Below are 27723 nucleotides of genomic sequence, written 5' to 3' on the forward strand. Positions count from 1 at the left end.
AGTAAATAATAATACGTGCCAAAAGTTTAACATTTCCAGGCAGCCCAAGATGAAAAATAAAAACTCCTGCAAAAAGTTAGCACACAAGGTTAAGGAAAGTCAAACTGTCCAAAGTCAAAACAAAACTCACCCTCGTCAAGCAGCAGTACGAAACTGGCTTTTTGCAAATGCTGTCAGTAAAACAAAATAAAAAAACTGAATAAATACAAAAAGGTTACAATGGGTCCAAAATGTTTGAAGAATTCTCAACGCTGAGTTGTCAAGTAAAACATGGGCACAATGATAGAAGCCTAATGAAATGGGTCATGGCCTATACAGCAAATATTGTTATTATTTTCCATGTCTATGGCACAGGGTTCATTTGAGGTTCGGGCAGTATAAAGGATGTGTGCTGAGATGGGTGACTTTTGGGCGGTTATTTTGGTGGGTCGACCTTGATCTTGACAGACAGGCTGCTCAGCTCTGTAAGACGGCCCTGCAGAGAGGAGCAGCACACATCACAGCAACATCATCATACTGTCAACAGGCAATAATGGATTCTCTCTTCAGAGGTTGGTGGAATATTTGACCTGGCTTTTGACTGTCCTTTAAGAGAAATACATATACTTATAAATGTTTTTCCTCAATATTTTTATATTTATTTGTCAGGGATTGAATTTTTTGCAATAAACTTGATCGAATTGTATGTTGGCCTTTTGTAAAAACAGTGAAAAATCATTAGGTAATGACACATATTTAATTTCAGATTGAATCTCATGCAGCAAATGTGTCTTTATTTCAACGTTGCAGGCACCCTGTGGACCATACTCATCCTCTTCACACTGCCACACCTCGCCTGCAACATGCTGTGCCCCGGCAGCTGCCTGTGTAACTTTAAAGGTGCCGTCAAGTGTGTTGGCGACGCCATCACAGATATACCACAGAACCTGTCCGTCCACACGTACGAGCTGCAGCTTAATGGCACCGGCATGAACATCATCAATGAGCAGAGCTTGGCTGACCAGGACCTGCTGTTGCGTTTCAGTCTGACATACAGCCACTTACATGCTATCCATCCCAATGCCTTCCACGTTGCTCCACAGCTCAAGACTGTCAAGCTGTCGTCCAACGATCTCTCTACCATCTCTGCTCGGGTCTTCAGTCCGTTGGCGACACTGGAGCAACTGTTTTTAGATGGGAACCAGTTGGAGACCATAGCTCCGGATATGTTTGAAGGACTGGTTACTTTGCTGCAACTGGACCTGAGCCGGAACAAACTGACCAGTCCTGCTTCAGATGTTTTCGATGGACTGACCAAACTCACCTTCCTGAACCTTGGCAGGAACTCCATAAATAAGCTTCCACCAACCATCTTCCACTCCTTGACTAATCTTCTCCAGCTCATGATCTATAACAACGAGTTAGAGGAGCTAGAAGCTGGGATTTTTGATAAACTTGTCAACCTTGTGGAGCTAAAGATCCACCATAACCAGATTACCATCCTTCCCCCTCAGGTATTTTGGTCACTGAAGAACCTTAAGACCCTCACCCTCTCCTCCAACCAACTTCAGGCTATCCCAGAAAAGACCTTCTACAACATGCCAAAGCTGACCAAGCTCACCATTTACAACAACCCGCTATTATCTTTACCAGACCAGCTAATGGGTCACATGCCTGATATGACAGACTTGTATCTGTTTGGTACTAATCTCACCACTGTTCCTGGAAATGTGTTCGCAAACATGTCAGGACTTTTGAGGCTTAACTTCCATTTAAACGACAAGCTGAGGGAGTTGCCTTCGGACCTCTTCTGCTGCCTTCCCAAGCTCGAGAAGCTGTCATTGAAATTCAACGACCTCCTTTATCTACATCCCCAGCTGTTCTCCGGACTAACCACACTTGGCATACTGCTTCTCAATGACAATACGCTGAAGAGCCTACCAGATAACATCTTTCAGGGCCTTGGAGGGGTTTTGACAGTTGATTTGAAGAATAACCATCTCGAGACTCTTTCAGGAGATACTTTCTTGTCAAATTCAGTTTTGAAGGCTCTTAATCTGGGTGGCAACCCCTGGGACTGTACTTGTAGTATTAGAGGTATTGCAAAATGGATAAGAAAACATGAGCATGTTGTTCTTGACGGACAGGATGTGATATGTCATAGTCCTGTGTACCAACTGCTCCGTACCATTGGCTCTCTGCAGGATGAGGAATTCAACTTTTGCGATGCTAAGACACTCAAGTCAAGTTATTTGTTCACCACACAAACACCAGTTGTTGCTTCAACCACCACAATGCCCACCACAATGCCGACCACAATGCCCACCACAATGCCCACCACAATGCCTACCACAATGCCTACCACAATGCCCACCACAATGCCCACCACAATGCCTACCACAATGCCTACCACAATGCCTACCACAATGCCCACCACAATGCCCACCACAATGCCCACCACAATGCCCACCACAATGCCCACCACAATGCCCACCACAACATCGGGGACCACTGAAGGCGCTACCCAACAAGTCACCATCCTTACAACCACTCCAACTACAAAACCATCTGCCCCACCCTCCACCATCTTATCCACAATTCTCACCACCAACGAGCCTAACGAGGAGTTTCCTCCCAAGACTGAGAAGCCCTCGTCTCATTACAAGTCGGCTAATTTCTATGACACACTGGTGATTGAAGAGGGGCCGGAGTTTGTTCACCACAACCTTCACAAGGGCTGGGTGTACGTGTGGTTTCTGCCCTCGGATGCGGCCTTGACCGGGCTACTCATGTTCTGCTATATCCTTCTTGTGGCTGCAGGCTTGTTCCTCATTTTTGCTGCCGTGTTTTGCATGTATCGCCTCAACAACAGCATGGATAAGCTCAAGGCTGAGTGTGCACATCCCCCGGAGTAACAACACAACCGAGATAATATGTCCTTTTTCAGAGGACGCAGTCTATGAAAAACCCTCTTGGGGATAGGTTTTGTTGATACTGTGTTAAGTTGAAAAGCTCATGTGTAACCTTAATATAGTCTGACTTAATGTGACAAATTATAAGATGAAGGGATTTTTACATATCGAAGAATTAGACTTGGATGATACCGTTTTTTTTATTTCAATTCAGTATGTAAGCTAATATAAGGGATGTTAACTTATAAATGTTACAGTACCACTCGTTTTTTTTAATAATTTTATACAATTATTTAGATCTGTAAAGATTGGTCAAGCAATTCATCAGGCAAAAAAAAAAATAAGCAATTTATAATATAAAAGCAATTATTTAAACAATTAAAGAGTAGGTTTTAGTTATTTCTCTATGAGCTTGTCCAAACGTGTTTGGTGTTTGATAGTTTTTTTATATATACAATTCAGTATGTAAGCTAATGTAAGGGATGTTAAAGGTGGGTAGGTAAGAATGGAGAAACCAGCTCGAGTGCGCTAGAATTTGAAACTTCGCAGCCGAATTTGTTTTGCCTCTTCCTTCAGACTTCCTTACAGAGTCCCTCCTCCAACACACAAAGGCTGACAGGCAGATAGGCCATCCAGTTATTTTAGCCGGGCCGGCTAAAATGATTGGTCGTGCTTTTTACAGCGCTACGGCTTCCACAGCCATGTATTTATTGTCAAAGCATTTAATGTATTCATTGCTATCGGGATGTTAAGAGCATTCCATGGAATATAACAAAAAGTGTTTCTGAAGTGAATTACCTACCCCACCTTTAACTTATAAATGTTACCACTTGTTTTTTTATTAATTGTATACAATTATTTAGACCTGTAAAGATTGGTCAAGCAATTAATCAGTCAATACAAAAAAAAAGCAATTTATAATAATAATAAACGTGTTTGGTGTTTCTTTTTGGTGTCTTAAATTACAGTAAATCAAATACAGTAGCTATGGCTTTTGTAATGTTGATCTAACAAATCAAGCTATTAATAAACATAACTTTTGAAGGTTGCCACAAGCATTTTCTTTACCATATATCTTGTTTTATAGACCAAAGAAAAACAGTCAACTAATCAGGAAAATATGGAGCAAATGAATCATTAGAAATAAAATGAGTGGAACTAAATGAAAGTCAAGCCTTTTCTTTGCAATTCATGTGTATTCATTTTCCATGCTAAGGTCTGTAATAAATACTAACATTAAAAAATATGTGTTAAGTCTTACATTTTGTCAACAAGTTATTTGTTTCCCTCTAGGGGTGAAAGCATCAAACTGCATGGAGAGATATCACAACATTGTTAATATAACTTTTAAGTAATCAATTTGATTAAATAGTCATATTTTCCAATGTCTTTCTTTGAAACCCGGTCCATTTTCTGGCTGTAATATGAGTTAGCTGAACATCTGGGCCAATAAATCATATCTACATGCTGTTGTGTGGTATTGTTTCATAAACTTGTGCCAGGGCACGAGTCGTATTGGAGAGAGCTGCTTCTGTAAACATCTCTCTTATCTGAGTTTCTCATCCTTAGTTGGGAATAAGGGAGTAATTGTGCATTCCCCAAATGAATCAAGTCTTGGGGACTGGGAAGCATTACAGAAAACAGGAAGGTCTGATTTAGTCCTGTTTCTCCACAGACTCAGCGAGCAAAAATATCCGCTAAGATGACTTTCCCTGTAATTTCACAAGTCTCCATGATGAAACAAAACCACAACAATGTGCACAGTGTTCATTCCCTTTTTTAGACCAGTCCAAGATCACTCATAACACGATGTACTCATAGAAGTTAGGAAAAATATTGAAAAAAAACTTTTCATAGTTTTCAAGTTTTCATACAAATGTTTTTAAAGATAATAGGACCTTTTTAAATCTCACTTTGTAGGCTGACGAAGAAAATGTTTGACTGTGGTACAAAATTGCTTTGAAAACCCGCACAAAATGACAGCGGATGCCACAAATTCCACAAGGAGTGATTGGACTTTAAAACAAACGGCAAACAAAAGAGGATGAATAACTGAACAGCACCCAAGTTCATCTCTATGGCAACGGGTGATTAGGCCTTCCAGTACGCTGAGCTCACACAACAGTGGGCACACACACACACTTCCATATACACACACAGTGAGAGAGAGAGTGAGCATGGGGAGAGGAAATCATACTGGGTCAAAGGGAATATTTTAACACATTGGAAAACAAGTGGAGTTGTTTTAATCCACCCTTTTATTGTCTGTGATGAATTATCTTAACCTGTTATTCCGAGGGATTTTCCAAAGCACATCTCTAACTTGTTACTGGCAAAATAGCTGGCTTTACAGCAGAGCGATTAACCACTTAAGTTCAATATTTGACAGTAAGCATTTTGACATTTACTAAATATAATTTAAGCCAAACATTTTACCCATTACAGCTACATGTAAAGCAACATTATTTTTTTCCAGCTTGTTTTCATCTGGTAGAGCAGTTCTCTCATAAAGTTCTTAGTTCAGTCATGATCTAGTTAGCTATGTTATTATCAATTTAAAAAGAAATGTGGATGTTGGACATATAAAGCGGTTACTGTACTCTTGTTTCAGTCCGCTCTTCATTCTTCAACTCTTGCTTATCTTGCTGCAAAACTACTGGAGCAAAGCAAATTATTTTTAAGCCAATTTAAAGTTTCTTATATGGGAAATGATGTTAAATCGAAGTATGAGAGTTCAAACAAGGAGAGAAAAAAAAGTCAACTGCAATATTACACATTTCCTTATCAGTCTGCTGACTGCTGACCTTTTGACTCAGATGAAGACACTGAACATGAACTTCTGTAAGACTGCCTGACGATTCCTGGTTTCATGGACAAGTTATATTTTCTAACAGTGTACAGGCTTATGTGGGCCGTAACAGACAACAGACGCTGTCATGTGATCTAACTCCTGCTCCCCATATAGCAGAACATATAGCAACAATTTCTTCTGACTCAAATGACAGGAAGGCTTTTTTCATATAACTCACGTGTTAGAGGCAGCTGACATGACAGTCAGGCTTTACATTGCCTCACAGCTGACAGATTGTTTGCTCAACCACTGGGAAAAAAGTAGCAGCCTTGAAACAGTCCACTTTATCTCCAACTCTCTGAGAGAGGAGCATGTGTTTACATTATCAAAACATGTGGCTCCAAACTTTAACCTTTAGTTTAAAAGATAGATTAAATGTACAGTAAACCTCTTTTCAAAAAGTTTAGATTTTCCTAGATTAAACCTCACATTTGTATTCTGTTGCCCAACGTGTTTAAATAAAGAATATAATACAGTATTATAGATCAAGGAAAGTTACTTTATGTTCTTCTCTTTCAGTATATTTACAGTACTCACAGAAAATCACCATGTTTACATTATAAGTATTGTGCGCTGCAGCAACTGATGATACGTTAAAACTCCACCCTCACTATCTGTCTATTGCGGTCGGGATTTTGTTTGTCAGGTTACTGTAACAGATGGAGTAACTTACTGCAACTGAGGAATGTTAAACATGCAGAACACTTGCTGCTCAGCCTCCCTCCTGCTGATTTATAGAGGAACATACAACTAATGTTAGCATCAAAGCTAAATCCTAATAAATGTACATGAACAGGTTGGGAAAATAACAACATTTAAGTCCTGTACGGGAACATTCAGAGGCAATACAGTGTTTTCTGTCATCTTGCTTGATCACTAGAATGATTTGGTAAACAATCTAGTTTTTATTTTAATTCTGTCATTCCCATACACCCAGAATTGAACAATACTAAAAAGCTGTTTTTTAAACTTATGTGACTAAAAAGTTATTTGAAGGTTTTGTCTTTCTCTGAATCATCCTTCACTCATATCATTTCAAAACTGTAAACACCCAAAATGGAATCATTGGCTTACCATGATACTGGGGACGTCACATCAAAACTATGCGAAGCTGACAATTACATTTGCACACCCAAACAAAAAGGCACGTACGTACAAAACAATGTCACACAAAAAGACACCAGCTCTATCAACCAAACCAAGTATTACTCTCCTTATAATCCTAACCCATAATATAAATATAGTTCTTATTTTTGAAGGAATATAATGTTATGAAATGATTGAAAACATATGAATCACCTAAGATGAAGCACAAGATCACTTATCTTCTTACATGTATTCAAACGAACACAGACAGCTGTATAGTATAAACACAAATCACCAGAGGGTAGGGCTTCCCTTTGCGTGCTTGATCCCCCACCACCACATTTAGCAAAAAAAAAAACGTGAGTGTGTGAGAGGAACAGAGGGGGCAGGGGGTTACAGCTGGGACGCTGAGCAGTGCAACTAAAGCCTGAGTAACAGGACCTGCAGATTTCATGAGCTCAGAGCAAAAAACTGAAAACTGGTTGGTGAGGGGAATCGAGTGATGACGAAGAGCAGGAAAATGTGATGGTGTGTGAGTTCAGACGGTGCTGGAAACTTTCATCAGACGATTTGTGAAACTGAGGAGGAAGGGAGGACGTCCATAAAAGATAACCACACCAACTCACTGTCACTCTTCACTCAATCGTCTGCCACTACCGGAGGTAAGTTCTCTAAAACAGGGTGATGTGCTGGTTAACAGGGTGACGAACTGTACTGAGATAGAAAATGATCTGAACCTTACTAAGAGAAGGATAGCAATCAGTAAGTTATAAGAGCATTACGCTAGTGTAATCTATTGGACTTCTATCTTAACAATACAAGCTTCTGTACACAATTTAACCTGTCTGTATTGTTGTATAAAGTACATTACTGCCAATAGGATAAGTTTGCTTGAATTTAGTGACATTCTTTGTGTTAAAAAAAAATGTGTTTTATTTTTGGATACCTTTAGACTTAACACTATGTTTCATAAAGTAGTAATCATAAACCTTTAATCAAGTTATGTGGCTTGAGTGAGATTCTCTGGCAGCACTGTGCCCCACTTTGCTAGTTCAGTTTTTTTCATGACACACAAAGTCCTGATCCTTCAGCTATGGCTCAGGGGGAAAAAAAATAAAGCAATTAATGGTGAACTGGAAATGCTTAAGCCATTACACAGTGCTGCAGAGCATTCCAGGTTGTCTAAGTTGGGAGCAGACAGAGGGTTCTGTTGGACTGGGATGTTATACTACAAACTCAAGAGGAAACATGGTTTAGCTTTCAGAGTATGTTGATGTTGTGTCTACAAGCAGTGATGCTAGAATGTGTCATGTGTCTGAAAAGTTACTTAAGTTGATTACATCCATTGTTCCTAATGTTTCCCACCTAAACATAAACTGGGGAAGGGGAATTATATAAAGATAACACATTACTCAATTGACATCTGGTGTATTCAAATTCACATCCCTGTTTTAAATGTTAACTTTGACTATTCTCTTTCACACAAGAAAAAGGGAAATGGTGATAGTGATGACAACATTGGGTGTTGCCCCATAAAACCTAATTTGAACAAATGAGAAGGAATGCTATACCAAATGTTTAGGGTTAAGGTTATTAAAAGTAACAGTAAAAGTAAGGATAATGGTAAAGTAGGAGTGTCGGTAGGGTTGGGAATAAAGAAAAACGGGTTTCAAAATAGCATATACTGCTGTTTTACTAACAATGAGAACATTTTCCCTCTCACAGCAGGGACCCATCACCCACCTCTTAAATGAAAACAGATACGAGTACGAATGTATTGAAATTGGAAACAGCTGTGACGCAACAGGATGTATTTTATAACCATATCTTTACCTTTGATGTGAAGAGCAAAGGGAAAAGAGGGAAAGACGGAAAGAAATCGTTTTTTTGCTGAGCTCATTTGAGGGGCATACTGGTCTCTTTAGAAAGTTACTTCCTTGGAAAGACACTTTCTGCACCCTAATACATCTAAACCACTGAGAAACAACTCATGCTTGCCAACCGTAAGTTGCAGAACTTTAAAAGGATTTGTATGGAGAAGCAGGTCATTACGTTGGCAGAGCTTTGCCTTTGGAGCCTCCTGTGCCATAACAAACAGAAAGCCCAGCAAGCGCCACAGCCTCTAACATGTGATGCACCAGAGACACAGAGATCCTTTAGCTCGTGGCAGAAAAACAAATCCATTTCCATATTCTATATTTGTATACTCTGCAGTTTGAGAATGTAATACTTGACAACAGTTGGCAGCACACCTTTTATTTGAGCTAGAAAAATGCTGTTTGAAACCAATTTGGTTTTAATGCCAAATGCTACTAACCATGGTGATTTACCAGCCAGTTCCATTGGCCATCTGGCGATGCTCCAAGCCACAGGCAACAAAGTACAACACTGGATCCATTGCAAATGCAAATGTCTCCTTTTTGGATTAAACAAGAATGCTGAGGCCTTCAACATGTAGGCAGGTTACTAATAAGAGTTCCTAACACCCTTCATGCAATTATAGTGATGATTGAAAGTTCGGATAACTCACATACTGGCATGAACTTGTGCTCAGCATTAGCCAAAGAAATGTAGTATTGCACATCCATAAGTTTGGGGTGCATATAAAAGACACATTGACTAGTTGCTAGTGTGGGTCAAGCTCTCATTTCCACTTAAAGCAGACAGTTACGCCCTTTCTAAATGCTGAATGCAAATGTCTTTTAAACACCACTTTCCATACCACCATTTGTAACACTGGCATTATTATAAAAAATAAAAATGAAATATATTGTATCTTTCTTGACGCCAGTCCTCCAGAGCTACAGAGGACATATTAAAATGTTTACATGCTACAGTAGGTGGAACTAATCCAAGTGACTGGTGGTTAACTGACAGAGTCAGTTAACCACATGACATGACATGTTAAAGATGTTAGTACATAACGTCCATGACATCTTCAAATATACTTTGCCATCTATGTAAAACTGATTCAAGATTCATAACCAACCTTGACTCTAACATAGCTGTTTTCTCTGTTCTAGGTAAAATAAAAATGGACCTGCCCCTGAAGCTTGAAGTGCTCCTTCTTCTCTGCTCTTTCCACACTGTTGTTTGGGCGTGTCCAAATGGATGCTTGTGTCAAGGAACCCAAATCTTCTGCAACGGGCTCTCAGGCTTCCCCACGAGTGTGCCCTCAGCAACCACAGCCACCTACCTCACCAATTGCAGTATCTACTCCCTGAAACCAGAGGACCTGACTGATTTTTCTGATGCACTTGAGATCTTTTTTATGAAAGACACAGTTTTAAGGGAAGTACGCACGGGCACCTTTGATTTATCTCCGAATGTGGGTGTCTTAGGGTTTACTACAACTGAATTACAAGATCTCCCTGAAGCCTTGTTCCAAAATATTCCGAAACTCAAGTCTCTGAATCTGAAGAGCAACAAGCTCCTGGTACTCCGCCCTAACTGGTTTTCCACGTTGGCAGAGCTACGACTCCTTGACCTCAGCAAAAACCTTTTCACTTCTGTACCTGTAGAAACTTTTCACCCTCTTGCTGAACTGCAGATCCTTCTTTTTTCTGGAAACAATATCAGTCATCTACCTAGAGAGACATTCAAGGGTCTTTCAAAGCTGAAAACCTTACGGCTTAACAAAAACTCTCTACAGGAAATACCCCTTGGAAGTTTGGATGACCTTGGAGAACTGGAGGAACTATCCCTACATGACAATCTAATCACTCATCTCCACCAGGATCTGTTCTCCAAGACTTTGAAACTCCAGAAGCTGTACCTCTCCAACAACAGGCTCAGATCTCTTCCACAAGGGATCTTCTTAAGCCTGCCCATTCTTTCCCAGATCTCCTTGTATGAAAACAAGCTGGAGAGTCTGGGGCCAGGAGTGTTTGGGCCCATGGCGCTGCAGGAGTTGTGGCTGTATGACAACAAACTGAGTCATGTGGAGGATGACACATTCAGAAACCTGACACAGTTGCGTCTCCTGGTCCTCAGTCGCAACCAGATCAGCTCTGTATCCACCAGGGCCTTCGGAGGGTTGGAGCAGCTTGGAGAGGTATCACTTCACACTAATCTGCTCACAACACTGCAAGCTGGGACTTTCCAAGATCTGCCAAGTCTGGTCAACATTTCCTTGGAGCATAACCTCATCAGCACCCTACCTGTGGGATTTCTCCAGGGCGTGAGCAACCTGGGACAGATAGACCTGCAAAATAACTCCCTTCCCAATCTGCCACAAGAGAGTCTAGATGCGCTCAGTTCAGTAAAGGAGGTTCTCTTGCAGCAGAACCCCTGGAGGTGTGACAGGGATATTCTGCCACTTAGAAACTGGCTGAAAACAGCACCCATCCAAGGCCAACCAAACGCTTGTTTTGTGTGAAGCACCTTTAAATCTGAATGGCGAGGTAATCGCTCTGCTGGAGGATGAGAACTTCCTGTCCTTCGGCTCTACAGAGGCTCCTGTGTTGACCTCAACGGAGAAGAGGAGGAAACCACAGACTCCACCAGCGAGACGAAGCACTTCCTCACCTGTAGTCAAGACCACCGCTGCCTCAGAGAGTGGCAGTGAGGAGGTCACCAGTGGTGGGCAAGGGGAGAAGGATACTGTTTCTAATGATAACTCAATCATCCTCATCGTCATCGCAGTAGTGGCCACTGTCATCATCAGCACTGTCATCATCGGCTTAGTGTGCTGGAGGAAGAACAAGAGAGGCAGGGGAAATATTGGCCGCAGAAACAAGAACTCTGTGCTGTAGATGAGACCACCCAATTTTAGCAACCCAAGAACTATTAAAGCCAAGGGAAAATGCTAACTGGTTATTGTGGCTTAGTTGGAAAATGTGGAGCCCGGAGTTGGTTTAAGCTTCAAAAGCAACAGAATTAACCACTTCATTTCAATTCAGATGTACCAGCTAAAACAAACAAGTCAACTTTTGAATTAATCAGCTTTCAATTTAAATGATTTTATTTGTAATGAATTTACCAGCCAGTTTTCCCTCATGTGTGCTGTAAAAAGACAACTGATATAGTATTGACTAATGGTGAAAACACCACATTGCCATCTTGTGGGCAACATGGACATTTCGGGGAAGGGAAGCTCAGATGCTCTGAAACAATGTATTTCTTATTGCAGACTTAATGCTGCCTTCAGTACTTTGTGAAATCAATTCCTATAGTTGCAGTTTGACAATGATTTTTTGTGCTAACAATACTTTTAGGAGACAGGTTTACTTTTTGCAAAACGGCAATCGTTAAAAAATATTTTGACTCGACTGTAACACAACTCATACTATGGTTTCACACTTACAATGCAAAATGTTACTATAAGTTGAATAAATGCACTATTTTTAGTGGGAGCAATCTTATATTGTGTTAATTATTTACTTTGCTATTTTGTATTACACTCAAGCTTAACCTCATTGAATCTGAGAACAAGTTATCTTTTATTTACACATTATTCAGGATTCAATATTTCAATACAATTGAAAAGTAGTATTACACTGACATATTCTTTCATACATTATATGAAAAATAAAATATACATTAACACATCAAAAAGTCGGAATTATGTTATTTACCCAGAAGGCAAATGTCTATTTTTTGCAGCATGTTGATTCTATGACTAAAGAGTAGTCATACACACAATTTATAATCATTGGTATGTCTGTAATGATGTTGATTAAGTTGAGTAGTAATTCAAACTCAACAAAATAAACTTCAGACTGAGCAGATTTATAAGGGGTCATGGTAAAGGGAAGGGGGCACAGAATGATATTGCACCATAAACCCTTGTTGCATTTCCAGCAATCTGTACGTTTTGTAATGTTGTGATGATGTACATGTATTACTGGTAAAACTGCAGTCAGCCATCTTATTCATGTCTCCTCATCTCTTTCTTAAATTAAGTTTACACGAAAGACCGACACACTTATTGAAAGCAGTCAGAATAATGTTTGAGTCATTTACATAAAAAACTAATATTCCATCCTTTGTTTTGCCCAAGCCGAAAAACAAATGAAACATAAATACTGTAATGTACATAATGTCTAATTGTTGCCTGACATTAACAATCAAAGGACAGAAGTTCAAACAAAACATAATAAAAAAACTGGAGATGAAGGCATGTGAAGTGAAGCTTTCCTGATGTGGGAACAGATATATTTTAGAAAATTAGAAAATGTTTATATATATATTATAGTCCATGTTTAGAGTGTGCACATGAATGATAGATACTTAGTTACTATCTATTACTATATTGTATTTTTCAATCAATAACATTAGAAAACAATTATAACCATGCTGCAGAACAGCCCTGTAACTAACTGAAGTATTTAAAACCTGGAGTCCTTGCTCTTATCTCAAGCTGCAGAAGTGTTTGGCACCACGCCTCTCATGGGATGCAACCCACTTAAGGCCTGTTGGCTAACATCGATAAAGTAGATAACTAATGAAACTGAACGTGTTTGTGTCTCCTCACTGCTGTAACAACCTATTTCAACCTGCGTCAGGAAATAATAAGGTAGGTTTTGGCATTCGATTGTAAAAAATTCTAGATTGAAAAATGTTTATGATAAACTTGATCATTAACTTTCATAGGAAAGAGAAACAATACATTTAACTACCTAAGGTATATAAGGTTAGAGTTGAATCTACAACATTTTTTACAAGGTTTTTCATTTTTTTCTTTTTATAGTGAATAAGCATGTCAAGAGGAGAAATCATCGTTCTTATTTTGTCTTTGCTGTTTGAGGCTTCACTGAAGCAACTATGTGAAAGGGAGACAGACTGTCCCAAAGACAACCAGCATGTTTTCAGTTCATCTACAACAGAAATCCCACGCTTCCTGAAACCAGGTGTCACTGAGTTTTTTTTTTTGTCAAGCCAGATTGAAACAATCCCCAAAGGAGCCTTTGTTGAAAACCCGCAGCTTGAAAAGGTGGAGTTACTGTCCACCACCACGACATCTATTGAACCGGGAGCTTTTGAAGGTTTGGTAGACCTCAAGCATATTGAGATCTCAAGCACTCCATTAACGTGGATCCCAGTGGGAGTCTTTAAAGACCTCGGCAACCTAGAGACGATTAGTCTAAAGCTTAACAAGCTCCGTAGTCTGGAAAAAGGCTTGTTTGATGGCCTTGACAAATTAACAGAGCTCCAGTTACATGGGAACGACATCGGATCGATCGAAGATGGGACATTTGATGGCCTGGAGAACCTCTTGATGCTTCATTTGGCTAAAAACAATCTCTCTGCTGTATCAACCCACTGGTTTTCAAATTTGAATAAACTGCAGATACTACGACTTTACGAGAATCAGCTGACCTCGGTTCCTGAAGACATTTTCCAGAATTTGCCAAACTTGAAGGAAATTAGCTTGCATGGAAACCAAATAGCAGAATTGTCACCTAATCTATTTCCACATAAAGACAAACTCAATAAACTGCTTCTGGAGAATAATCTTCTTACAGGTTTGCCTGAAGGATTCTTCGTTGGCTTCCCTCAGCTTAAAACGCTGACCTTACGGAAAAATAAACTGACAAGTCTACCACCTGTGCTTTTTGGAGAAATGCCTAAATTGACAGATTTGAGCCTCAGTCAAAACAGTCTTAGCACTATTCCTAAAGGAGTATTTAGCCCTCTGAAGAAACTCAAGAAGTTAGATCTGTCTAAAAATCAGTTTGTAAAGGTGTATGCTGAGTACCTTGAAGGCCCTGAGAAGCTGGTAGATCTGAATCTACAAAACAACAAGATAAAGTCGCTGGATGCAGATCTGTTTGAAAAGCTACAATCGGTGGTCACACTCAGGCTGGCTCACAATGACCTCCATACTCTTCCAGAGGATATTTTTGACCCTTTATTAAAACTGAAGAGACTTTACCTCAATGACAACCCGTGGCGATGTGACTGTAATCTGATTCCTCTTCACCTCTGGATAAAAGCAAACTCTGACAAGATTGTGTCTGCTGCTGTCTGTGAGTATCCAGAACATCTAAAAGGGCAGAATATTAAATCATTAACAGAGGATCAATTTATTTGCCCCACCCTTCCCCCCACTACCACAACATTTCCCACTACAGAACCAACAACCACAGTTACTACCACAACACCACTTCTAACAACACCTACCACCACTTTACCAACCACCACTCCCACCACTACACACCCAACTACAGAACCAACTAGCACAACACCAACAACCACCTTTCCAACCACAACTATAACAACAACCCCCGTATTAACCACAACACTAGCCACAACAATACCAACAACTACGATTCTGCAAACAACTACACCCACAACCACACCCATTATTACGACAACTCTACCTATGACGACAACAATCACACCCACAACCACCATAATGACAACCCTACCTACAACCCTTCCTACAACCACACCAACAAACACTATTATGACAACCCTTCCTACGACCACAACAACACCCACAACCACAATTATGACAACTGTATTAACCACCACAATAGCAACCACACCCACAACCACTATAACAACAACTCTACCCAAGACAACCACACCCACTATTATGACAACTATTTTGACAACTGTAGCTATGACAACAACCACTTTAACGACAACTGTACCTACTACCACGACAACAACCACACCCAGATCCACCATTACGACAACTGTACCTTCAACCACGACAACCGCAACCACTTTTCCATCCATCACCACCACCACAACAACTATGTCCACAACCGCCCTTACCACTACCCAACCTACCACCTCCCAAACAACAACGCCTTTTCCTCAAACCACTCCAGTGATCTTCACCTGTCCCATGGAGCCAATCAGTCAGGAGCCATCGCCTTCCTTCACACATCAGTACAGAAACAAAGTTCAGGGGTGCAAATCTCAGATGATGATCTACACCACACTGCTGGTGTTGGAGATCACTTGCACACTGGTGCTGGCGAGGTTTACCCTGTCCCTCTACCGACTGCTGCAGCGCAGGGAGAGTAAGAACCAGAGGGTTGAACTAACCCGGTTCTCCTACAGGAGGGAGGTCATCCTCAGGCCTCTACATAGATGAATGTAAACAACAACTGCCCCTTTAGAGAACCCTTGTATGGTGCAAAAGATGGTAAATGAGCATATTTGCAACCATATGATCTGCCAAGGCATTCTTAGGTAATACAATTAACCCTCTACTTGTTTATATAATGTTTTTTTTATGTATATAACACATTAACATCAATAAAGTATGAAATTAAAATATAATTAAAAGTAATGCCATACATTCCCAATGTTAACCTATTGATCACATGCTTTAGCAGGCTGTTTATCAATGAAACAAGGAGATGTATCATCATGAAAGTCTTTGATTGTAAAGGATTTTTGAGAAAATAACAAATGTTTTCATAAATAAAAACACGTTATATGGATAATAAAAAGTTAAGTTGTCAAAAAAAAAAGAGAAATCTTCCTGGATATCTGTTTTACTGCACTCGGGTACAAAAAACACCTTCTTACAGCAGGGGGAGACAGAGATCCATGAAATGATGTCCCATTCACCGATAACAGAAGGAGTTTAGGAAACTTGATCTCAGACAATCTATGTGTCTGCAAGTTAGATGAAATTGTAATAAATTGGAACGAAATGTATAGTTGTTTCTTTTAGAGTTAAGCAATAAAGCTTTATTTTTTGTTACAGTAGAAATGTTGATTGCTGCAAACTGTATTGCACAATGGATCTTTACAGCTAAACAAATTAATCCAAGAGGTTAACTCATTATGTGGCTGAGTGAAAGACAGTGTGCAGGCTCTGGGTGTGCGTTGGTACAGTACGGTTGTCTACCTGATAACTAAAGGTTAAATACATTAATTAGGCCTTTTATTAGATAGTAGCACAGAAAGAGAACAGTAGGGCAGATTCATTAACCTGTCTGTGTGAACATGTCTGTGTGTTTATGCACGTGTGTAAGTGGTAATAACAGAATTAAAAACTAAAAATAATTTTAAATGTCTGCTTTCTGTTTGCTCCTATAATTGGGCTAATAATTAATTAAGTATTTATGAGGTTAAGGGTCAACTTTCACTTAATTGTGTATATGTCATAAACTTCAAACTGTAAAATATCTACTTTGTATAAAAACCAAAATGTAGCTACAAGGAAAAACTTAAACCTAAGCAAAAAAGAAACTTGATAATGTTTAGATGCATAGATGTGAATGTCTTCCACTAGAGGGCATTTCTCTGGTGGATAAAACAGCACCTAAAAAACACAAAGACTATACAGAAAAATATGTAACTGTTTCACTTTAAAAAATGCTACCTGTTGTCTTTCTCCCCTTAGTAAAACCTCATATTAAATTACAAAGCCAAGTTACATCAAGTGACATAGACAGGAAAATGATATAAAATAATATTTAATCAGATGGGATCCAATCTTAGACTACTACTTCAGAGGAGCGTTCTGAGAAGGAAAAACATTTTATGAGGTTGTGCCAGAAAGTAAGGCTTGTGAATGAAGAGACTGAATGAAGCTAACAAATGCTTTATCAGATTCACCTCGAGGCTATTTGAAGAGCGCCACACACAGATTTAGAGGGATGACTCATATTACATTAGATATGGCTGATGCTGTAAGTGATAAATGATAAATAAAGGGGACAGTGTGTTACCACCTGTTATATCAAATTCTTAATCATATGTACATGTCTCCTTGACCAATCACTGATAGTACTCAATCTAACAGATGTCCGGCACTGATGAAGAACAACATGCTGCTTAACTCAACTAAAGAGTTGTGATGCTAAATATTTCATCCCGCTCTGAATTGCAGCTGAGTGTAATGCACGGTTTGCTATTGTTAAGACCTCTCCTGGGATGTGGCATCACAAAGCTATTACATTACATGTTACTTGTTAGGCGCTTTTATCCAAAGCGACTTACATACTCAATACTGTGGACAATCCCCACAGGAGCAATTTTGGGTGAAGTGTCTTGCCCAGGGACACAACGACATGCTGACTGCAGTGGGGTTTGAACCTGTGACCCGCTGATCCGAACACCTACACACAACCCACTGCACCACACGCCTATTCTTGTCTTGAAATGGAATAAGCAGTCTGATGTCTTTATTATTTATCCAGATTTGATTGACTGGTGCATTTCAGTCCACTCTACATGTTTCTGTGTCTCTGTGATTTCAGATAAAGCAGTTTCTTAGACTTTGAAATTGTCTGTAAAAGGAAAAAAAGGGGATGCTGTTAAAATCATCCAGACGATTATAATGAAGTTGTGCTTTACTGATATATTTGTTGGTCGAAAGATAGTCTAATTGAAAATGAGTACCCACTCTCAATCCTACCTTGTAATACTGGAGCAGATTTCCTCATGATACAAAAATATATTCATAATTAGAAATAAAACCTCACGATTCAGACACCAAACAACACCTGAAATCAAGGTCAGTTATATCTAACAAGCTAACATATGACCTCGCCACGATGTAATATGACTATAATGACTAGCTGGAGCTATGTATTTGCTGAGTATGGAGTTACATTAAATGCCCTGCTCTGAAGGTTATCTTGGTTTAAATGTTTCCAAAGCAATGCAACTGAGCTTCTACATGGGTTTACATTTGAGAATAAGCAGTTGCCCGTCTTTTGTCCACAGAAACATACAATGAGATAGAGGGCAAAGGATAAGATTCTTGATAAACACTGTGAAAGGTCACAGGGTTGTTGTTTAGATTAAACCTCTTTCACTGTTTCTAAAAGCCTTCCTGATGGATTTTACCTGGGTGAACCTGTAACAGTTCTACAGTTTTCAATGGGCTAAACGATCTTCTTACAGAAGCAAAAATAGCTTGTCATATCCTTTGAAACCTCTGTTTAGGGAGGGATAAACCAGCAAGTCCTGCTAATGAGCCTGAAATGGAGCTGAGGAGGTAATTGTGTGTGAAAAGGGCAATGTGCTGATGAACATAAGAGGCCATAAAATAAAGGGGAACCCATTATAGCCAAACTAAGGCATTTCAACTGGAAAATAGCTTGCAATAACCAGGTGGATTTTCAGAAGGAATCGTACATCTGATTACCTGGGGTTAATGACCAACAGAGGCCTATTATCGAGAATATGCGGAATATACGATAGAGTTATGGCCTATCTTTTAGCACTCATCTTCCCATTCTTCATAGTATATTCTTTCTTTGTGAAATGATAAGAAAACTCAGAGAACCCCTTTGGGGGAGGTTCACTTCTTTGTCCTCAGAATAAAAATCTCAAGGCAAAACTCAATAAAAGAAATCTTCAATGCGGATTGGCATTTCTTCAGAATTTCTATAAACCAGCATTTAAGCACTCAAAAGCTAAAGCCAAAACATTTCTAATAGAAAAGGAACAACTTCACAGCAACCTTTGTGATTGTTGTCAAGGAAGGTAATTCTTGGAGATTGTTAAGTGAAAAAAAGAAATGTTTGTGAATTTACCTCAAACTCTTGTTACGACTCTGTTGCTAGGAAGTCTTTCAATCCAATAAGATTCATCATCTGTGGGCATAAAGAAAATACAATAGTTACTTCAAAGCTGCAAAACCCATGAGACGTTCGTCTGCTTTGCTAACAAGACATGCTTTCTTTATTATTTTGCAATCAAAATGTTAGTTTCAGATTAATTATGCTATTATTCGTGCCTTAAGCTTTTAGGGTCAGTGTTGCTGACACACACACCGACAGACCTCTTTTCTTGGCTCAGTGGACTCAGTCCTACAGCTGCCCTCCAGCCTCCAGTAGCCTCCTTATGGTGCAACTGCAACCTGCTGAACACACACATACAAATGTCAACAGACACACAGAAAAACAATAAATTCAGGGCTGTAGTGTTATTCTTTTACGGCAAACGAGAGCAAATGGGATAAGATGAAAACATTACAAAGGTCAGGATAGTTATACTGCATGAGCCGCAAAGAATGCTTATAATTTTATCGTCCAATAAACGTTAATCCATAAAATATTTTTGATTATTACCTCACTGATGTTAAACAATATGATCCGTAGGGGGTTTCATTTGTATAAAAGGTTACTTTATGCCATATTACAACACAACTTTCAACCCTTAAATCCCCTTCCGGTGTCTTCCTTTGACCCTGTATGATTTCCTCTCCCCATGCTCACTCTCTCTCTCACTCTGTGTGTGTGTGTGTGTGTGTGTGTGTGTGTGTGTGTGTGTGTGTGTGTCTCCACTGTTGTGTGAGCTCAGCGTACTGGAAGGCCTAATCACCCGTTGCCATAGCGATGAACTTGGGTGCTGTTCAGTTATTCATACTCTTTTGTTTGCCGTTTATTTTAAAGTCCAATCACTCCTTGTGGAATTTGTGGCATCCGCTGTCATTTTGTGCAGGTTTTCAAAGCAATTTTGAACCACAGTCAAACATTTTCTTCGTCAGCTTACAAAGTGAGATTTAAAAAGGTCATCTTTAAAAACATTTGTATGAAAACTTAGTAGGCCTATAAAAATAAACCGCACGTTTTTTTTCAATCTTTTTCCTAACTTCTATGAGTACATGTGAAATTACAGGGAAAGTCATCTTAGCGGATATTTTGCTCGCTGAGTCTGTGGAGAAACAGGACTAAATCAGACCTTCCTGTTTTCTGTAATGCTTCCCAGTCTCCAAGACTTGATTCATTTGGGGAATGCACAATTTTATGAAACAATACCACACAACAGCATGTAGATATGATTTATTGGCCCAGATGTTCAGCTAACTCATATTACAGCCAGAAAATGGATCGGGTTTCAAAGAAAGACAGGAAAATATGACTATTTAATCAAATTGATTACTTAAAAGTTATATTAACAATGTTGTGATATCTCTCCATGCAGTTTGATGCTTTCACCCCTAGAGGGGAACAAATCACTTGTTGAAAAAATGTAAGACTTAACACATATTTTTTAATGTTAGTATTTATTACAGACCTTAGCATGAACAATGAATACACATGAATTGCAAAGAAAAGGCTTGACTTTCATTTAGTTCCACTAAACTAAAACAAGAAATATGGTAAAGAAAATGCTTGTGGCAACCTTCAAAAGTTATGTTTATTAATAGCTTGATTTGTTAGATCAACAATACAAAAGCCATAGCTACTGTATTTGATTTACTGTCATTTAAGACACCAAAAAGAAACACCAAACACGTTTGGACAAGCTCATAGAGAAATAACTAAAACCTACTCTTTAATTGTTTAAATAATTGCTTTTATATTATAAATTGCTTCTTTTTTTTTTGCCTGATGAATTGCTTGACCAATCTTTACAGATCTAAATAATTGTATACAATTATTAAAAAAACGAGTGGTAACATTTATAAGTTAACATCCCTTATATTAGCTTACATACTGAATTGTATATATAAAAAAACGATATCATCCAAGTCTAATTCTTCGATATGTAAAAATCCCTTCATCTTATAATTCGTCACATTATTTTGATTCCCATACTCTAAGTCAGACTATATTAAGGTTACACATGAACTTTTCAACTTAACACAGTATCAACAAAACCTATCCCCAAGAGGGTTTTTCATAGACTGCGTCCACTGCCCTCGACTGTTGTGGTGGGCATTGTGGTAGGCATTGTGGTAGGCATTGTGGTGGGCATTGTGGTAGGCATTGTGGTCGGCATTGTGGTGGGCATTGTGGTGAAGCAACAACTGGTGTTTGTGTGGTGAACAAATAACTTGACTTGAGTGTCTTAGCATCGCAAAAGTTGAATTCCTCATCCTGCAGAGAGCCAATGGTACGGAGCAGTTGGTACACAGGACTATGACATATCACATCCTGTCCGTCAAGAACAACATGCTCATGTTTTCTTATCCATTTTGCAATACCTCTAATACTACAAGTACAGTCCCAGGGGTTGCCACCCAGATTAAGAGCCTTCAAAACTGAATTTGACAAGAAAGTATCTCCTGAAAGAGTCTCGAGATGGTTATTCTTCAAATCAACTGTCAAAACCCCTCCAAGGCCCTGAAAGATGTTATCTGGTAGGCTCTTCAGCGTATTGTCATTGAGAAGCAGTATGCCAAGTGTGGTTAGTCCGGAGAACAGCTGGGGATGTAGATAAAGGAGGTCGTTGGATTTCAATGACAGCTTCTCGAGCTTCGGAAGGCAGCAGAAGAGGTCCGAAGGCAACTCCCTCAGCTTGTCGTTTAAATGGAAGTTAAGCCTCAAAAGTCCTGACATGTTTGCGAACACATTTCCAGGAACAGTGGTGAGATTAGTAGCAAACAGATAGAAGTCTGTCATATCAGGCATGTGACCCATTAGCTGGTCTGGTAAAGATAATAGCGGGTTGTTGTAAATGGTGAGCTTGGTCAGCTTTGGCATGTTGTAGAAGGTCTTTTCTGGGATAGCCTGAAGTTGGTTGGAGGAGAGGGTGAGGGTCTTAAGGTTCTTCAGTGACCAAAATACCTGAGGGGGAAGGATGGTAATCTGGTTATGGTGGATCTTTAGCTCCACAAGGTTGACAAGTTTATCAAAAATCCCAGCTTCTAGCTCCTCTAACTCGTTGTTATAGATCATGAGCTGGAGAAGATTAGTCAAGGAGTGGAAGATGGTTGGTGGAAGCTTATTTATGGAGTTCCTGCCAAGGTTCAGGAAGGTGAGTTTGGTCAGTCCATCGAAAACATTTGAAGCAGGACTGGTCAGTTTGTTCCGGCTCAGGTCCAGTTGCAGCAAAGTAACCAGTCCTTCAAACATATCCGGAGCTATGGTCTCCAACTGGTTCCCATCTAAAAACAGTTGCTCCAGTGTCGCCAACGGACTGAAGACCCGAGCAGAGATGGTAGAGAGATCGTTGGACGACAGCTTGACAGACTTGAGCTGTGGAGCAACGTGGAAGGCATTGGGATGGATAGCATGTAAGTGGCTGTATGTCAGACTGAAACGCAACAGCAGGTCCTGGTCAGCCAAGCTCTGCTCATTGATGATGTTCATGCCGGTGCCATTAAGCTGCAGCGCGTACGTGTGGACGGGCAGGTTCTGTGGTATATCTGTGATGGCGTCGCCAACACACTTGACGGCACCTTTAAAGTTACACAGGCAGCTGCCGGGGCACAGCATGTTGCAGGCGAGGTGTGGCAGTGTGAAGAGGATGAGTATGGTCCACAGGGTGCCTGCAATGTTGAAATAAAGACACATTTGCTGCATGAGATTCAATCTGAAATTAAATATGTGTCATTACCTAATGATTTTTCACTGTTTTTGCAAAAGGCCAACTCACAATTCGATCAAGTTTATAGCAAAAAATGTAATCCCTGACAAATAAATATAAAAATATTGAGGAAAAACATTTATAAGTATATGTATTTCTCTTAAAGGACAGTCAAAAGCCAGGTCAAATATTCCACCAACCTCTGAAGAGAGAATCCATTATTGCCTGTTGACAGTATGATGATGTTGCTGTGATGTGTGCTGCTCCTCTCTGCAGGGCCGTCTTATAGAGCTGAGCATCCTGTCTGTCAAGATCAAGGTCGACCCACCAAAATAACCGCCCAAAAGTCACCCATCTCAGCACACATCCTTTATACTGCCCGAACCTCAAATGAACCCTGTGCCATAGACATGGAAAATAATAACAATATTTGCTGTATAGGCCATGACCCATTTCAATAGGCTTCTATCATTGTGCCCATGTTTTACTTGACAACTCAGCGTTGAGAATTCTACAAACATTTTGGACCCATTGTAACCTTTTTGTATATTTACAATTATTCCGTTTTTTTATTTTGTTTTACTGACAGCATTTGTAAAAGCCAGTTTCGTACTGCTTCTTGACGAGGGTGAGTGTTGTTTTGACTTTGGACAGTTTGACTTTCCTTGACCTTGTGTGCTAACTTTTTGCGGGAGTTTTTATTTCTATTCTTGGGCTGCCTGGAAATGTTAAACTTTTGGCACGTATTATTATTTACTGCTAACTCATGAGTGACATAGAGGATGCTGGCTCATTTCCTGTGGACTTATCTCAACAGGATGGCCTGATCCCACTGTGCCAGCACTTCAGTTTATGGTGGAACTGAAACTGATAACACCCTTCCCTGTATCGGGTCAGTCATGGTGTTTTGATTTTGGGAATCATTGTTCTCTCACTGAGATGATGTTTTTCATTTCTTTCCTGTCAATAGAAATTTACTTTTGAAGTGCTCAAAATTCAAACAGTTTTTGTGTTATAATCCCTATACCGTAGATATATCACTGGCTCAGAGCAAAGTCAAAACCTTCTTTAACTGACTCATCTATTTCAAACCTGGAGTCTCAAGCTGCAGAAGTGTTTGACACCACGCCTCTCATGGGATGCAACCAACTCAAGGCCTGTTGGCTAACATCGATACAGTAGATAACTAATGAAACTGGACGTGTTTGTGTCTCCTCACTGCTGTAACAACCTATTTCAACCTGCGTCAGGAAATAATAAGGTAGGTTTTGGCATTCGATTGTAACAAATGTTTATGATAAACTTGATCATTAACTTTCATAGGAAAGAGAAACAATACATTTAACTACCTAAGGTATATAAGGTTAAAGTTGAATCTACAAAATGTCATAAAAAGTAAAAGGTTTTTCATTTTTTTCTTTTTATAGTGAATAAGCATGTCAAGAGGAGAAATCATCGTTCTTATTTTGTCTTTGCTGTTTGAGGCTTCACTGAACCAACTATGTGAAAGGGAGACAGACTGTCCCAAAGACAACCAGCATGTTTTCAGTTCATCTACAACAGAAATCCCACGCTTCCTGAAACCAGGTGTCACTGAGTTTTTTTTTTTGTTAAGCCAGATTGAAACAATCCCCAAAGGAGCCTTTGTTAAAAACCCGCAGCTTGAAAAGGTGGAGTTACTGTCCACCACCACGACATCTATTGAACCGGGAGCTTTTGAAGGTTTGGTAGACCTCAAGCATATTGAGATCTCAAGCACTCCATTAACGTGGATCCCAGTGGGAGTCTTTAAAGACCTCGGCAACCTAGAGAGGATTATCCTAAAGCTTAACAAGCTCCGTAGTCTGGAAAAAGGCTTGTTTAATGGCCTTGACAAATTAACAGAGCTCCAGTTACATGGGAACGACATCGGATCGATCGAAGATGGGACATTTGATGGCCTGGAGAACCTCTTGATGCTTCATTTGGCTAAAAACAATCTCTCTGCTGTATCAACCCACTGGTTTTCAAATTTGAATAAACTGCAGATACTACGACTTTACGAGAATCAGCTGACCTCGGTTCCTGAAGACATTTTCCAGAATTTGCCAAACTTGAAGGAAATTAGCTTGCATGGAAACCAAATAGCAGAATTGTCACCTAATCTATTTCCACATAAAGACAAACTCAATAAACTGCTTCTGGAGAATAATCTTCTTACAGGTTTGCCTGAAGGATTCTTCGTTGGCTTCCCTCAGCTTAAAACGCTGACCTTACGGAAAAATAAACTGACAAGTCTACCACCTGTGCTTTTTGGAGAAATGCCTAAATTGACAGATTTGAGCCTCAGTCAAAACAGTCTTAGCACTATTCCTAAAGGAGTATTTAGCCCTCTGAAGAAACTCAAGAAGTTAGATCTGTCTAAAAATCAGTTTGTAAATGTGTATGCTGAGTACTTTGAAGGCCCTGAGAAGCTGGTAGATCTGAATCTACAAAACAACAAGATAAAGGCGCTGGATGCAGATCTGTTTGAAAAGCTACAATCGGTGGTCACACTCAGGCTGGCTCACAATGACCTCCATACTCTTCCAGAGGATATTTTTGACCCTTTATTAAAACTGAAGAATCTTTACCTCAATGACAACCCGTGGCGATGTGACTGTAATCTGATTCCTCTTCACCTCTGGATAAAAGCAAACTCTGACAAGATTGTGTCTGCTGCTGTCTGTGAGTATCCAGAACATCTAAAAGGGCAGAATATTAAATCATTAACAGAGGATCAATTGATTTGCCCCACCCTTCCCCCCACTACCACAACATTTCCCACTACAGAACCAACAACCATCGTTACTACCACAACAACAATTCTAACAACACCTACCACCACTTTGCCAACCACCACTCCCACCACTACACTTCCAACTACAGAACCAACTAGCACAACACCAACAACCACCTTTCCAACCACAACTATACCAACAACCCCCGTCTTAACCACATCACTAGCCACAACAATACCAACAACTACGATTCTGCAAATAACTACACCCACAACAACTACCACAACCACTATTATGACAACAATACCCACAACTATGACAACAACCACACCCACAACCACCATAATGACAACCCTACCTACAACCACCACAACAACCACACCCACTATTACGACAACTCTACCTACAACGACCACACCCACAACCACCATAATGACGACTGTATTAACCACCACAACAGCAACCACACCCACAACCACTATAACAACAACCCTACCCAAGACAACCACAACCACTATTATGACAGCTATTTTGACAACTGTACCTACTACCAGGACAACAACCACACCCACAACCACTTTTCCACCCACCACCACCACCACCACCACCACCACAACTATGTCCAAATCTCAGATGATGATCTACACACTGCTGGTGTTGGAGATCACTTGCACACTGGTGCTGGCGAGGTTTACCCTGTCCCTCTACCGACTGCTGCAGCGCAGGGAGAGTAAGAACCAGAGGGTTGAACTAACCCAATTCTCCTAGAGGAGGGAGGTCATCCTCGGACCTCTGCATAAGGCAGCAACTGGATGAATGTAAATAACAACTGCCCCTTGAGAGAAAGCTCACTTGTTTGGTGCAAAAGATGGTAAATGAGCACATGTGCAACCATATGATCTGCCAAGGCATTCTTAGGTAATAAAATGAACCCTCTACTTGTTTATATAATGTATGTGTGTATATAACATATTAACATCAATACAATATTAAATACAAATATAACTAAAAGTTATGTCATACATTTCCAATGTTAACCTATTGATCACATGTTTTAGCAGGCTGTTTATCAATGAAACAAGGAAATGTATCATCATGAAAGTCTTTGATTGTAAAGGATTTTTGAGAGAAAAAAAATTCATAAATAAAAACATGTTATGTGGTTAATAAATAGTAAAGTTGTCAAAAGAAAAAATCTTCCTGGATATCTGTTTTACTGCACTCGGGTACAAAAAAAACACCCTCTTACAGCAGGGGGAGACAGAGATCCATGAAATGATGTCCCATTCACAGATAACAGAAGGAGTTTAGGAAACTTGATCTCAGACAATCTATGTGTCTGCAAGTTAGATGAAATTGTAATAAATTGGATGAAATGTATAGTTGTTTCTTTTAGAGTTAAGCAATAAAGCTTTATCTTTTGTTACAGTAGAAATGTTGATTGCTGCAAACTGTATTGCACAATGGATCTTTACAGCTAAACAAATTAATCCAAGAGGTTAACTCATTATGTGGCAGAGTGAAAGACAGTGTGCAGGCTCTGGGTGTGCGTTGGTACAGTACGGTTGTCTACCTGATAACTAAAGGTTAAATACATTAATTAGGCCTTTTATTAGATAGTAGCACAGAAAGAGAACAGTAGGGCAGATTCATTAACCTGTCTGTGTGAACATGTCTGTGTGTTTGTGCACGTGTGTAAGTGGTAATAACAGAATTAAAAACTAAAAATAATTTTAAATGTCTGCTTTCTGTTTGCTCTTATAATTGGGCTAATAATTAATTAAGTATTTATGAGGTTAAGGGTCAACTTTCACTTAATTGTGTATATGTCATAAACTTCAAACTGTAAAATATCTACTTTGTATAAAAACTAAAAGGTAGCTACAAGGAAAAACTTAAACCTAAGCAAAAAAGAAACTTGATAATGTTTAGAAGCATAGATGTGAATGTCTTC

General features: G+C 39.6%; 3 protein-coding genes across 3 annotated transcripts; 2 read left to right on the plus strand and 1 right to left on the minus strand.

Moving 5' to 3' along the window:
- Positions 1–463: 463 nt before the first annotated feature.
- LOC117496203 lies at positions 464–12942 on the plus strand. The gene is given in 5 exon segments (XM_034147933.1): positions 464–551; positions 790–2890; positions 4812–4837; positions 9852–11161; positions 11163–12942. Coding segments are annotated over 5 exon segments (3876 nt in total). The 5' UTR covers positions 464–532; the 3' UTR covers positions 11583–12942.
- Positions 12943–13279: 337 nt separating this feature from the next.
- On the plus strand, positions 13280–27452 carry LOC117496204. The gene is made up of 4 exons (XM_034147934.1): positions 13280–13345; positions 13520–15872; positions 22375–22458; positions 24439–27452. The coding sequence occupies exons 2-4, from the start codon at positions 13529–13531 to the stop codon at positions 26535–26537; spliced, it is 4527 nt and encodes a 1508-aa protein (XP_034003825.1). The 5' UTR covers positions 13280–13345; positions 13520–13528; the 3' UTR covers positions 26538–27452.
- Positions 20729–23349, minus strand: LOC117495721 (platelet glycoprotein V-like). Its single transcript, XM_034147191.1, has 2 exons — positions 23211–23349; positions 20729–22972 (listed from the first exon to the last, which is right to left on the minus strand). Exons 1-2 carry the CDS (start codon positions 23227–23229, stop codon positions 21360–21362), a joined length of 1632 nt encoding a protein of 543 aa, XP_034003082.1. The 5' UTR covers positions 23230–23349; the 3' UTR covers positions 20729–21359.
- Positions 27453–27723: the final 271 nt, after the last annotated feature.

Source organism: Trematomus bernacchii, unplaced genomic scaffold (genome assembly GCF_902827165.1).
Source record: "Trematomus bernacchii unplaced genomic scaffold, fTreBer1.1, whole genome shotgun sequence".
NCBI lineage: Eukaryota > Metazoa > Chordata > Actinopteri > Perciformes > Nototheniidae > Trematomus > Trematomus bernacchii.